The following is a 14,405-nucleotide window of genomic DNA, read 5'->3' as shown; positions in this document are numbered from 1 at the left end:
ACCCTCAGTCATTTTGGAGGGAAAAATCATATGCCGATATATTTCCCTTTTCCGTATTTTTGGCTTTGTTCAAAGTGTTTCAGTAGACGTTTCATCTCCAGGGGAAAGGCTCACATGTAGGGAATGGGAGGCGTGATCAGCCAGTGGATTTGTCTGAGTCAGCGGGGAGTAGAGGGAGCTATGGTGGGAGCTGGCATTATAAATGTCCACACAAGCTTGGGGCCGAGACCATGGAGGAAGGGTGCCTGGCCCTTGTCGTTGCTTAATACAGGAGTGTGGTTTCCTGCTCTGCGCATAGGATCCACAAATAACCACTTGTTCCCCTTCATGAAGTGTGATTTCATAGAAATCAGAGCAACAGGGGCTCTTCTGGCGGAGGGGCGTGGCCCTCCCACAGCTTGCTGGTCACTCTGGGTTTGCTCAAGGGGCCAGTATTCTGGAACATTCTCAATTCCAATCTCTCACCCGTCCCCCTCCCTAATGCTGGTGCTTGGGTTTCAGTCATAGGAGATGGAGGAGGACCGCCATTTAGTAGAGCTACATCCAGGTGCGTGTCAAGTGCCCAGGGCAATCGCCTCTCTCTCAGTGGGGCCACCACTCTGGGAACTCAGGACAGCTTCACTGTGACTGTCTGTACTCAGGAAGCCCTCCTTCCATAAACATGAAAGAGACAGAAGTCCCTGATCTCCTTCTACCCATTATTCCTGCATCAAGCTAAGGCATCCCACAGCTTCATGTCAGCGAGGGTGGGCTGGCGTTGACAGCCTTGGCAGTTCTCTGGAGTGTATAAGTTGGGTCCTCTTCCTGTCCTCTCCTCATTGCAAGCTCAGGTTGAGGAACTTGGAGGCGCCACCGTTTAGTGGAGCTAAGAGACTAGGCAAGTGAGCCTTCTTCTACCAGCCTGGGGCAGAGGCAGGGAGTTTGTCTTTCCCTCAGTCCTAGCTTGTTTCCTCTGTATCAGTTCTCAAGGGTAAGGAGGGTGGCCAGAGGCCTAAAAGAACAGCACAGCCGAAGCTCCCTAGGATCTCCTGTACCCTTTTTTCCTCTGTAGGCAGAGGTCAGAGTGAAGAACACATTATTGGGTATTTTGTGACGACTTCTCTCTTTCTGTCCCTATCTGAAAAGCTGGAGCTTGGATGACAAGGAAGGAAACCCTCAAAGATGCAGCTTTGTTGAACTCATGACAGAGAGTCGAATGGTGGTTACCAGGGGCAGGGGCTGGTGGAGAGAGAGCTGGGGAGATGTCATTGAAGGGTACGAACTTGCAATCAGTCTAAGTTCTAGAGAGCTACTACACAATAGGTTGATTATAGGTCAATACCACATTATAAACTTCAAAGATCCTAGGAGCCTCGACTGTGAGCATTCTCATCACACACAAAAATGATAATTATACGAAGTGACAGAAGCGTTAGTGCTCTGGGGGTAATCATATTGCAATCTGCAAATGTATCAAACCAACACCTTATGCGCCTTAACCTTAAACATTGTTGTGTGTCAGTTACTTCTCAACAAAAAATTTTTAAAAAAATTAAAACATGCAGCTTTGATGCCAAGTAAAAGAGAGGATCCAGCTATAATATTCTGTGAAGGAATTCGGATGGAAAGTCCTCCCCAGAGGACTGGACTCTAATGGCTTGGGAGGAGGGGCAGAGGTAGGAAGTATGACGTGCTTCATGGTTGGGGTGAGGCGAAAGGATTCACAGAAGCAGACTCCCTCTCCTCATTCCCATGGTTCTGAAGAAAGCCAGAACCAGAACCCGGGGAGGGACCACATACTGACCAGCCTCGGGGCTGGAAGGGTGGGCGCAGGGGTCCTCCTCTCCTCACCCAGCTGGCAACCTGGAGGCCAACTGGAAGGTCGGAGAAGAAAGAAAAGCTTCACAGATCCTGGCTCATCGTTTTTCCCAGGACCAGAAACTAATGGTGGTAGATAGTTGCCAAGGATTTCGGATTATTTAAAAAGAAAACAAAACAAAAACTCACAAATCTGGTTTTGGAGCAGGGAAAACCAGAAACCCCGTGGCGAAAGGGGATTCCTCTTTTGTTTGTTCCTTGGAGGCGCAAGAGTGTGCGTGGTTTTAAAGGGGGAAAGGCGAATTTCGTGACTCACCTAAGAAAATTTAAGGGGGGAAAACCCTCGTGTAGGTAAGATTCAATAGAACTGGATGTGGGAGTTTGGGAGGAAGGGGTACCGGCAGATGCCGCTTGCTCGCCAGCAGGTGGCGCGTTTTCTTTAGGATTGCTTTCCCGACTCTCCCGATAAAACATGGGGCCAGACCAGCTCTGAGTCCCTCCGCCGGAAATCGCTATGCAGATAATAACCCTCCCGTGTCTGGAAATGTTTAATTACCGCGAACGTTGATTCCTCCAGCGCCAACCGTCGCCGATGCAGCCTGTTAAAGACGCAGCGCCGCGGGTAGGGTAAGGTAATTCTCTTCCTCAGGGTTTCCCCCGACTGTACAGAATTCAGTTAAAATAACTTTTCTTCATCATCCTCAGTTTGATTAGACACTGCTTCGTTCCTAATACATTGATTTCCACCTTTGGATAAGAGGAAAAGTTCAGCAGTCTTAGAAGGTAGATGGGTTAAGTGTCTAAAATAATTCTGACAACTCGTATTTGTACAAAAAGTGTAAACTCGCTAGACCTTTTATACAGATTTTACACTTGCTCCTCACAATGCAATGCATCATCATCATTTCATTTTACAGATGATAGTATGCCCTGGATTCCTGCAATTTCACATGAATATTCGTGCTTCACCCCTATTCTTCTTATATACCGGGGATAGATACATGCATATGTGTTGTGTTACACTTAGTAAGGTGACAGATAGTTACAGGATACTTACGGACTCATAAAGAACTTACACGAACTTACGAAACGGGAACTGCCTAGAAAAACAGTTCACTTTCCCTTTCAGTTTTGATACTGTAACTTGTCTATTGCTGTCACAATAAACACCCGCTCTTGGGTTCACCTGGGATCTATTCTCCGAAGACTCTAGAATTGTTTGTCCGTTATCAGAGTGTGTTATTTATACAAGTGTGTGTGGATGTCGTGTTACCTACCTCCCCTGCTTAACCACCCTCCCCACCAAGCTGGATTTTGACCTGATTGATCGTAATGGTTCCAGAGGAACTGTTGAGCCATTACAATCCATCATCTAAATGATTACAGAGGGATACCTAAATCTCCAGGTTATTTGAAAGCTCTGGGAGGGGGGTTCAAATGAGCAGAGCCCCAATTGTCCACAAAGTAGTTACAGGGGAGGCTTGCTTTGGAAGCAAAAACTCACAAGTGCTAAGTAAATTCCTTTCTTAAAAATGAGGTCATTTTTGTGTGACTGGGGAGTAGGGAGAAGTGGGGTTCTTTTTTTAAATACAAAACACCCCAAAGCAACAGGGGCCACGTTCTAGTTAATTTTCTCGAAGCTGTTCAATTTTCACTCCGAAGACAGGCTGGGGCTCTTTCCTTCCCAGTAAGCCGGGGTTGGGAGAGGAGCTGGGGTTGGGGCAGGGAGACCAACAGAGGCTGTCACAACCTCAATTGGGTCCGGAAAAGTTGGCGCGAGGGCTCGCTGCGGGGCTGGAAGCCATGCGGTCAAACACCGGGTGGCTCGGCAGCCCTGGCCATTGATTGATCCTCGCTGGACCCCACCAGCACTGGCCGGGTGTAACCCGGACCTGGAGGCCTGGCCGCTAGTGTGGGGACCTTTCCCCAAGGACGCTCAGTTCCAACGGAGACTGAGACCCCTTGGGCGCCCTCGGTTCCGCCCTGCTGGCGGTGGGCGGACAGGAGAATCCGAGGGAGCCCTGGCGGTGTCTGCGGGCGGGTCTAGGTCAGCGGGAGCCTGGAGGCTCGATGTGAGCAGAAGCTGCAGTCGCGGGTTGGCAGGGTGTGCTGGCCGCCGGGGAATGGGATGCATGTCCAGACAGGAGTTGCGACACCTGCAATGCGTTCTGGGGCCATAGGAGGGTTGGGTTCCGGATTCGGAGGACGTTTACTAACTTCCAAACATAATGTCCTTGTGAGTCCTAAATGAATCTGACCTTCCTAAGAAGCATGGAAGCCCTTAGGTGTCCTGGGTCCTGCCTTCCTCAAACCGGACAAGTCTGAGTCGGGGTGGCCATAGTACTTCCACCTGCTTTAGGCTGATGGGTTTCTCCTAAATAGTCCGTGGGGGAGGGGATCCTCCGCTGTTACCCTTAAATGGAGGGCAGAGGGGTTCTTAGCTTTCTGGGCTTCTTCTGCTCATCCTCCCAGAGGAAACCAGAACCTGATTGGCTTCCAGGGGAGACTGAGTCCATAGTTTGTGGGTCACCCCCTTGGGAGTTTGGATTGGGGTGCAGGACTCTTCGGTAACTAGCAAATCTTTTGTTTCATTTCTGAGATTTCTGGGGTTGTTCAAAATTAGAGCAACATTCTAACTTTGCTACTTCTACAAGGAAGGTATCTACTTCCAAGCCAGGTATCTGAAACAGGTTCGTCTTTGTCCCAGCTGTGCCGGAGTTCCACAGCTCTCACCTTGTCTTGTCCTACCTTGCAGACCAGCTCCAGGGGAAGCAGACAGAAGGCCTCTGGGAAGCAAAGCCAGAGCTGCTGGGCCATACGGAGCCAGCAGCCAACTCCTACCTTGCATTCCCATCTTGCCCTACAGTTGCTTAATTCCAAGATTTGGCCTGAGTCCAAATCAGTTTTCCAGATACCCTAAAAAAAGTGACATCAGACAACCCAGTTGCATGGTCCTTTCTTTAGAATCCCTAAAGACTCTCTCCCCAAGAGCTCTTCAGGGATCTTACTACCTGGAGATTTCTACAAGTCCTTGAAGAGTGTTGGCCAAGGGCCCTGATTCAGAAGAAGACAGCAAGTGGAAAGATGGGAGAGACACAGACACACTGTGTGTTCTGAGCAAGAGATGGGGTTTGTACCCCTGGGAGGCTCCATCCCACCTGAATATCCTCTTCTGAGCAGACATTTCTTAAGCAATCTGGACAGCCAGAGGGCCAGCTGTGAGGGCCTCTCTTGGATGCTTTCATGGCTGCTAATGGAACCTCATGAGCTTTGTCTCCTAGGAGAGACTGAGATATAGGTGAATTCCCTGGACCTAGGTGGAAACGAGTTCAATGCAGGAATGCCCTGCCCAGTCCTTCGGCTGCTCTTGGAACTTGCTGCCTTGGCATCTCAGGGAAGGGAGTGATCTCAACTCCTTTCTGCTCCCAAGGGGCCCCTCCCTGGCCAGAATGTCGCCCCATACTGGCAGCTGCTAGGATTCCAACTGCACAGCAAACTTATGTGGGTCCCTGAATCAGCACTAACTTGTGGTGGGGTATGAGAGCAGTCCCTTGGGGGTGAAAGCTGTACCCCTTCTTCCTCCCCACCCAAGTCAAATTTACTGAGGGGCTGGAGGCCAGGTTCTCTCCTAAAAGCCTGTGGATAAGACAAGGGTCTTCTCCAACTGTGCCTTTTGGGGGTATTTCCACTATTATTTCCCTAGGTCAGATAATGACACCCTAAAAATGTCACACCAGACTTGCAGAGTGAAGCTGGACAAATACCATTTCCTCTCCAGAGACACAGTACTAATACGCCAGAGACCCACGGAGACCAGGATCCAGCCCCAAGGGCTGGGTGGGCCACTCAGCCACAACTGTGGGGGCAGACCTTGGGAGTGCAGTGGTGCGAATCCGGACCCACCCAAGCCCTGGGAAACCTTTGCCTCCTCCTGAATCCAGGGCTGGTGTTCCAGAGAGGTGGCCGAAAGAGGTCAGGGCTGGGGTCAGCTGGAGGTCAGCTCCCAGAGCCCAGCAGTCGCTAAGGTATTGGTACTCTCCCTAAGGCAGAGGCAGTGAAGACAGAATTTCCTGCAGCCAGAATCCTTACCCCCGCTCCCCTTCCGTCCCAGATGCCACCTGAACCAGCTCCCTGGGATCAGAGGTCCTGAAGCTGAGGAACGTTGACGCTTGCTCTCCAAACTCCCAACCTATCCTCCCAGAACGAATGAATACGTGATTGGAGGGTGTCACAGTTCATTCGGGTACAATCCCAGAGGGTTTGGGATCCTAGGACGATGATTTTCTTGACCTCTTTCCCCCACCCCTCACCTCTGATCTTCCCACCCAACTCCATAACCCAGAGTCTGGGGCCAGCCCTAGGCACTGGGGTCTGGGTGGCTGCCCTGGGGTGGACACTCCGTCGGTGTCCAGGAACTACTAGATTCCCTGGGGGCCCTACCCTACACCTCTGGGAAGGGATTCTGGGAGAAAGGGCGACTCCGCCAGGAGCCAAAGAGAGCTGGAGTCCAAGCTACAGCACGGGGATGCCCGTGTACCCCCCTCCCGCCCGCCCCCCAACGCTGCACAGGCTGTGTCCCAGGCGAGCAGGAATAGGACCTCGAAAGCGCAATTTCAGCCTGCTCTCCTCCGCTTGAGGCTGTTTCCTCTAGCACGTCAGGGGTGCCCCGTGGGCCTAACAAAGCAAAAGGGGTCGCACCGGACTGAAAAGCAGAGGACGCAGGTCCCGGGAGGCCGGGGCAACGTGAGCGCAGCTGCCAAAGTCGGCTGCCCCGGTCAGCAGAACTTTGTCTCCCACTGCGCAGGCGCAGGGCAGGGTTGGGGGACAGGAGAGGGAGGGGAGGAATCCTGAGGCAAGGGGAGGAGGGAGGGAGGGAGGAGGGTGGTGGATTAAAATAAGTAGGCGGCTCGGTGCTAAGGGATGAGTGAGTCGGAGCTCGGTCTCTCCCCAGCAAGTTCTCAGCCGCTCCCGGTTCAGACCCAACCAGGGAGCCCCGAGCGGGGCTCACCATCCCCCGAAGGGCAGGACTCCGGGGCAGTCGAGCGCTCCCGCGTGTCGGGCGCTCCGAGTCCCCGCAGCCGGAGAGGGGCCAGGACTCTAGAGCTCCGGGGGTGCCTGTGGAATCCAGCGCCTCTGGCTTCCCGGGTCCCCCGCAGCGGAGCCCCAGGGAGGCCCTCAGCCCGGGACCGCCGCGGAACGAGGTAACTGCCGTCCTGGGAGCCCCTGCTCGGCGAGGTTCGGAATGCGGGCAGCTCTCCCGGGTCCCCTGTCACAGTGCGGCGGGTGTCTCCTCTCTCTGGGTCCCTGAAGGAAGCTCCTCTTGCTGAACGAAGGCTGCAGGACCTTTGTGAAAGTGAGAGCAGCTGCAGCCCGGGGTGGTTGGGGGTGCTGGCTCGGGACTTCCCGCGCGGGGTCTTCGGCCTCTGACCTCCGGGAATGAGGGGGCGGGCCTCCACTCCTGCTCCTCGCGCGGCCAGGCTCCAAGGACTCCGCGGCGGGATGTCCGCAGACTTCGGAAGTCAGCCTGTGGGCCCCCCTCTGAGAAACCGAAGAAACTTCAGCGGGCACAAACTTTCCCGAGCTGCACGCCTAGCTCAGTCTGACCTACTTTAGCTGACGAAGAAGGAAAAGAGAGTGGATGGATGGCCAGGGCCGCAGCCGACGGCGCCAGGGACAGGTGCATGCCCTAGCTAGGTCGCGCTTTTCGTGCAAGTTTCTTTTTCCCTTTTCTTTTTTTTTCTTTTTCGGAGTTGCGCTCAGGTATCAGGCCGGCTTCACCGGGAACGCAGGGCCGCGTGCCTGACCCAGTCTCGCACTCCTGCTCTGACTTTGGGGTGTACTCTCTAGGTTCATTGCTCTATGCAGTCAGGGCCTGGGGAGTAACCCGCCTCTCTTTTCGGTGCAGGGAAGCGCGCAGGGGGGCGCGAACACTTCTCAATTGGAGACACGCACGCCAAAGTAGTGGAAACGCTGTGGGTGCCCTGAATGTCTCCGGTTTGGGGCTTATAAGGGAAGGATTCGTTTTCTCCCCGGACTATCCCTCAACTCAGCCTTCGGGAGAGAAGAGGGAAGTCGAAGGAAAGAGGGAAAGAGGTGAGGGGCTGCCTGCAGAACTGCTTTCTTTCCCGAAATGTTTCTGATCCGAAGAATGAAAACCCACACCAAGTCCTTTTTCAGCAGCTCGCGCGGTAGCGGGATAGGCTCTCAGGGTGTAAAGTGGCTCCGAGGGTTCCTTTGTTGCCACAATTTGGTAAATTTCAACCGGGCTAAGAGCTGCGCGCTGGCTTTTGGGAACAGAAACCACGTGCAAAGCTAGTTGCTCTCCCAGGATCATGGCCTCCGGGAGATGAGAAGGGGCTGACAGGGACAGGGGACGACCGGTGGGTAGATGTTCTATCCTAGGCTCCTCGAACTGAGTGCGGTCTCATTAAGATTGGGGAACAGATCGCTAAGGACCCAGCCCGCCTTTAAATGCCAGGGGATGGCCGCCTAGCCGAAGGGTTCGTTTGATCTCGTTTGTTGGGAGAATTCAACAAAGTATCCCTTGGTGGTTAGTCCTCCCACCAGGGGTCTGGACGCCTGTGCCACGAGTGTGTTGGGCATTCGATGTCAAGGATGATTTTCTGGGGCTGCTGCTGGGCTCCTTCAGGCGCAAGCTCGTGGAGCTCGCTCGGTCCTCATTAATGCAAGCAGTTAACTCGCTCACGCTCAATTAGCCCCGAATAAACCACTTTAATAGACTGCACACTTCATTAATGCCTGGCGTAGGGCTGGCTGCAGACCTGGGATGGGCGCTCCACCGCGCGAGCGAAGCAGCGCTGGCACTGCGCAGGGGACCCAGGCTCGGAAGCGCGAATTGCTTTTGCTGCGTGTAGTCGGGATCTTTCCCGCACCTCCCGGGTCCCGAGGCTCCAGCTCCTTGCCAAGTGGATGCCTGGTCCTCGTGTTTAAAAATGTAAAGCGTTCACACAAGGGTCCCGGGAGTCAGGGCAACGGGACGCGGAGGGGCTGGGAGTTCGTCTATCCTATCCGGGTGGAAAGGCGAGTGTGAGACTATGTTTTTCTCTCAGTTGACCGCCTGAAACCGGATCGTGCATTTGGCCCATTCTTGGTACTAGTGTTAAGGAGCCACGTTTCGAACGAATTTCGTCCCGGGGAAAGTCGTTGGCCAGAGCCTGGGGATCCCTGGCCTCCGAATGCGGCAGAAAATAAGAAACTGGCTGCGCTGCTGAAGAAAATAAATTGAGTGTTGGGGGAAACAAGATCGGGCAGATAGCCCGGAAAGGTTGGCTCCCAAGAGCAGTGATGGCGGCGAACGCCCCCTCCCCCTACGGAGCCCCTGGTCTTCAGGGCTCCTAGGAGTAGGCGAGGAAAGGCCAGGTTAGTACCCGGCGCTGGTGGGTTTCCCACCCGGGCAGCGAGCGGGCTCGGGCCCTTGTGCAGCCCAGAGCCCCGCCGCCACCGCCGCTCGCTTGGCGGAGGGTAGGCCGAGCACCAAGAGGAGCAAGCTGGGGCCAGGGTGGCGCCGGGCTGGCCCCGGGAAGCCGGAGATAAGGATCTGATTTCCAGCGCCTGGAGGGGAAGAAGAGGTGACAGCAAATCAAAGAGCGCTCACCTCGCCTAAGTCTGGGCTAACCTTTGAAGTTGGCGAATCTTGTTTTTTTCCCTTCTCCCTCCTCGTTCCTCCCCAACCCCAAAGGGCGCCCGCTTTCTCTCTGGCCCCTTTCGTATTTTGCTTCGCAGTGTCTTAGCGCTCTAGGATGATTACGGGGTGCCAGTGAGCAAAGCCATCAGAGAAGACTGGTCCCAAGTTCCAGGTTCTTCCACCCGTGTGGGCACTCCTGCTCCCCAGAAAGGGTCACTGTAGAGTTGTCCCTCCCCTAGTCTGAGGCTGAATTAATTGCTGTCTTGATGCTGGGTTTTCAGACCATTGCTAAGTAACTTGCTGCTGAAAATTTTTGCAAACTCTCCGTGTTTTGCACCTTCCACCTCTAGCTGAGCCTCTGTCCCTCCTGGACCACTATTCGCCAGTGACCTCTTCTGCCAGCTTCCAAGGGAAAGCGTTTCTGGGTCCGGATTGTCCTTAGTCCTTCCTGAATGGGCAGGGAACTCTCCCATTAAAAGCTTTGCGGCAGTGAAAGGCTGTGGAGTCTCCGGCTGGGCCTTGTGGCCTTCCACCGAGGGTCAGCTAGGCTGGGGAGATTGTCTGGGCGGCGTCAATATCTGCCCGCAGAAGGAGCACAGCAGCACCCTGCACATTCAGGGAGGGGGGCTTACTGAAGGTTAGAGGAGCAATCTGATGAAGAGAAGAGGGGGAAATGAGGAGTAAAGAAACAAGTGGGCAGCAGGGGATTGAGATAGGCAAGGAGAGGGGCTCCCCAAGTACCTCCTTCTACAGTGACTTCTTAAGCAGCCCCCAGCTTGGGGCCCAAAGAGGTCAGCACCTGAGCCTCCCAAGGCCCCCGTGTTCTTTCTACTTTCCTCCTCCGTTTTTGCTTCCACTGGACAGACTGAAAATTTGGAATGTCTGGGAGGCGTGGAGATGAAAGGTCTCTTCTGCAGAGCCCTGGTCTGTCCATGGAGGCTGGAGACCCCGACCAAGCCGGCCAGGAGATGCCCGTCTGCTGGTCGCTTCAGCATTCTGGACTTGCAGTTGGAGGGGCAGAGATCAAAGCGGCCGAGGCCCAGTCTCAGTGCTCCAGCCCATGGGCATACCCATCTGCCCAGGTGTCACAGCACAGGGAAACATCCAGAGAACCCAAAGACACTGAGCCCTTTAACAAGGGGTACGGAAGGGTACTGAAGCTCCCTCCTGTGTGCAGGTGGATGTCTGAATGAGTAAATGAATGTGGGTGTCAGTGTCCTTGCTGAAAAGAAGGTGGGCCCCAGGGGCTGAGGTAAGGAGTCAAGTCCAAGAGCTGAGAGGGTGGTGTCAGCTGGGCTCATTAATAGTGAGGCAGAAAAGCAAATCTGATTTCCAAGGTGAGCCTTTTGAGGAGAGAGATAACATGGCTTCTGGAAGCCAGTTGAGGATCAGCTAGTAGAGCTTAATGCCCAGGAGGCTGGAGACATAGAGATGTGTGTGTGTGTGTGCTGTCTCTCTGTGAGGCCCCTCATGGGTTGGGTGTGATCCCCTGTGTGTGCATGTGTGTGCTCACATGCACATGTGTGACCACAGTCGGGCAGTTCCTGCATTTTGTCGGGTAGCACAACACTGATCATCTCCGTTTATCTTTGCACCTTGTTGCCAACTGCTCCAGAACGTGTGAATCCCTGTTTATCTGTCGTTGTGCTTTTCTCTGTTTGTTTATCTGCCCATGATTGTGGAAGTGTGCTTCCAAGTTCCTGTTCTCTTTGCAGGAGACTGCAGTTCTGTGTTGACTCAGGCTTGTGTGGATGTAAACTTCCACAAGCCAGTTTCCCTGTGCTCCTGCCTTTCTCAGGACTCTGGGCGCTGGAGGCCCTCCCTTCAGTTCATTGAGCTGCTTAGGATTTAGTTTCCCCGCTGGTTTCTGTAGCAAGTTGTGTGTCTCTGCAAAGGCCATCTGGAGGGAGCCCTGGCATCAGAGAGGGTTCCATCTTCTCTGTGAGGGCAGTGGGTTCCCTCAGTGGGGTCTCAGACTTTCAGCATCTGCCCTGGGGGACAGGGAGGGTGTGGTGGGGCTGGAATCCAGAAGGAGGACCACCTGCCCTGAACTTCTCTTTTTCTCTCCCTTCTTTTTTCTCCTTTCTTTTGCAGATTGAGATTGAGAACCGAGGGCAACTACCACAATGGGCAGCAAAACCTTGCCAGCTCCAGTGCCCATTCACCCGTCTCTGCAGCTCACCAACTACTCCTTCCTTCAGGCAGTGAACGGCCTGCCCACCGTGCCCTCGGACCACCTGCCCAACCTGTACGGCTTCAGTGCATTACACGCCGTGCACCTGCACCAGTGGGCGCTGGGCTACCCTGCCGTGCACTTGCCTCGCTCCTCTTTCTCCAAAGTGCCTGGCGCTGTGTCCAGCCTGGTGGACACACGCTTCCAGTTGCCTGCCTTTCCCTGGTTTCCTCACGTCATCCAGCCGAAGCCTGAGATCACCGTGGGAGGCAGCGGCCCCTCCGCGCTCAAGACCAAGCCACGCTTTGATTTTGCCAACCTGGCTTTGGCTGCCACGCAAGAAGATCCATCCAAGCTTGGCCGGGGGGAGGGCCCCGGGTCCCCCGCTGGTGGGTTGGGTGCCCTCCTGGATGTAACCAAGCTGTCCCCAGAAAAGAAGCCCACAAGGGGACGCCTGCCTTCCAAGACCAAGAAGGAGTTCGTCTGCAAGTTCTGTGGCCGCCACTTCACGAAGTCCTACAACCTCCTTATCCACGAGCGGACGCACACGGATGAGCGACCCTACACCTGTGACATCTGCCACAAAGCCTTCCGGAGACAAGACCACCTACGGGACCACAGGTACTGCGGGTGGCCCCCGGAAAAGCTGTCTGTCTGTCTGTCTCTGTCCTCCCAGTCGTCCTCCCTAATGAGGCGGTTGGTGAGCCCAGCTCTGGCTCCAGGCATCACAGTTTCTGGGAATTCTCTAACATAGCAAAGGAAGCCCGACAAGGCTCAGCGTTCTTGGAGCACGGGTGGAGAGGGCCTGGGAAGACTAAGTCGGGTCTCCATGAGCTCCCGACAGGCATGCACAGCTGCCTCACCTGCTCTCCCGTCCGCAGCTCTGTCCAATACAAGTTTCTGCGGTGATGGAAAGTGGGACCCTTGACACGTGTCCCCACGGAGCACTTGAAACGTAAAACTAGTGAGACATCGAGATTAACTTTTCAGTTTTCCTGAACATTAATTTTCATAACTATGTGTGGCTAGTGGCTGCCAGCTTGAAGGGCGCAGCTCCATTGCCCCCTCCGAGGTCTGCTCCCTCACCTTCATCGTTAACCCAGGCCTTATAAGGAAACCGTGCTTGTCCCTGGGGGAAGGCAGGGCTGGGCCTAGCCCGACCAGCCGAGACCTGGTCTATGGGTTTGCTTCACTTCCCTACCTGACTCACAAACTTCTCATGTTGCCCACTCCACACTAGGTACCCCCCACCGCCCCTTTTCTTCTGAGGGCAAGTACCTCATTGCTGTGGGAGGAGATCTTGGATAACTGTTTATAACATTACATCATTTTGCAAAGATTAATTTCTCTGTTTTTGCTTTCAGATATATTCACTCCAAAGAGAAGCCTTTCAAGTGTCAAGAGTGTGGGAAAGGATTCTGCCAGTCCAGGACTCTCGCTGTCCACAAGACGCTACACTCACAGGTGAAGGAGCTCAAAACCTCCAAGATCAAATGCTAAAGAGAGCCTCTGGGTCACCAGTACCCTGGGTCACGCTGCCCCCTCATCCGGAGGGACCAGAAGCCGAAGGCGACTCCAGCGGGCAGCATGAGGGGTTCCCGGAACTTTCCCCATCCCAGACTTGTCCCCTGGGTCCCGGGCGCACGCGGAACCAGAGAGCCCCGCCGCGAGCCATGACCCCAGCCGCCCGGGCGGCTCCCCCAGGACGCGGCTAAAGTCTTGGCCAAAAGGCGGTACTCACGTGGCGGAAGGGAAAATGCATTTAAAAAAAGAACGAAAGCTCCGCGGAGCCGTAGCGGCGCCTCTCCCAGAAGTATTACTTTTTCTATTGTTATTTTATACGTTTTCTTTATTATTTTTTTCTTTGACCATATAAGCTTGTAACTCTGCCTGCGGAGAGAGAGGGGAGAGGGAAAGGAGTTCTGCGCCTTCGCAGCTCCCACCCCCTCCTCCCGTCCCCATCCCCACTCCCGGGAGCCTGCAAAAGTGTAATCCGTGTATCAGCTTCAGCAGCCCGGCCCTGGGGCCGCGGGGCCGCGGACGCCCCCGCCCTGCACCGCCGCGCGACCGTTTGCCCGGCGCTCCGACTCCGACGGCAGGGCTGGGGGCCTTGGGGCCTTGGGGCCTGGCCTGGAGGGGGCCCGGTCTCCGGCTCCCCTGCTCCGCCGCCAGGTCACCACGAGCGAGCAGCGGGCTAGGAGCAGGGCGTTGTATTGCGATTGGCACTTTATGCTGACCATCGGTAACAGACATTTATCACTGGAGTTTTTTAAAATATGAAATAAACGGTTATTTTACAGGCATTGCAGGATGGGTGTTTTCCCTCCCAAACACAGGAAACTGGGAGGCTCCTTTCCTCGAGAGGAGCAGGTTTCCCTACCCTCCCCAACCTGTCCCGCTTCTCGAAACCCCCGCCTTATTGAGGCGCTAGGGCTGGGGTGGATGCAGAAGCCTCCTCTCTCCCTGTACTGGTCTTTCTCGGAACCCGTCCCATGTTTATTTTCTTACTTCACTCCTCCATCGGTCTTGGGTCGCAGTGTCCCCACTCCTCACCTCCAAAGGGTGGGGGGTTATAAAGAAGTCGGGCTTGCGGCCAAGCCGGTACGTTGGCCGTGAGAAATCTCCACGTCTCCGGGTGCCAGGGTCACTTAGGATCCACTAAGGGAACAGAATGTCACCCACCTCTCCAACCAAAGGTTCCGTACCGACCTCTGGCATCTGCTCTGGGACGGAAGGGGATGCCTTCACAGACAGCCTCAGGACCAGTTCTGTTCCCTGGGCCCCAGTACC

General features: G+C 54.7%; 1 protein-coding gene across 11 annotated transcripts in view; it reads left to right on the top strand.

The window, feature by feature from the left end:
- The window catches only part of OSR1 (odd-skipped related transcription factor 1), a 228,166-nt gene extending 214,250 nt beyond the window's left edge, over positions 1–13,916 (top strand). For 2 of the 11 annotated variants that reach the window (XM_082744178.1, XM_082744179.1), the window contains exons 4-5: positions 11,537–12,236; positions 12,980–13,916. In XM_082744178.1, the coding sequence (XP_082600304.1) occupies positions 11,569–12,236; positions 12,980–13,115 (804 nt within the window). In that variant the 5' untranslated portion in view covers positions 11,537–11,568 and the 3' untranslated portion in view covers positions 13,116–13,916. The other 9 variants (XM_082744175.1, XM_082744176.1, XM_082744173.1 and 6 more) reach the window with 9 other exon arrangements.
- The last annotated feature ends 489 nt before the right edge of the window (positions 13,917–14,405 follow it).

The sequence above is a fragment of the Mustela nivalis genome, assembly GCF_964662115.1.
Source record: "Mustela nivalis genome assembly, chromosome: 8".
NCBI classification, from domain to species: Eukaryota; Metazoa; Chordata; class Mammalia; order Carnivora; family Mustelidae; genus Mustela; species Mustela nivalis.
Note: the sequence above shows the minus strand (reverse complement) of the source record. Positions and strands in the feature narration are given on the sequence as shown.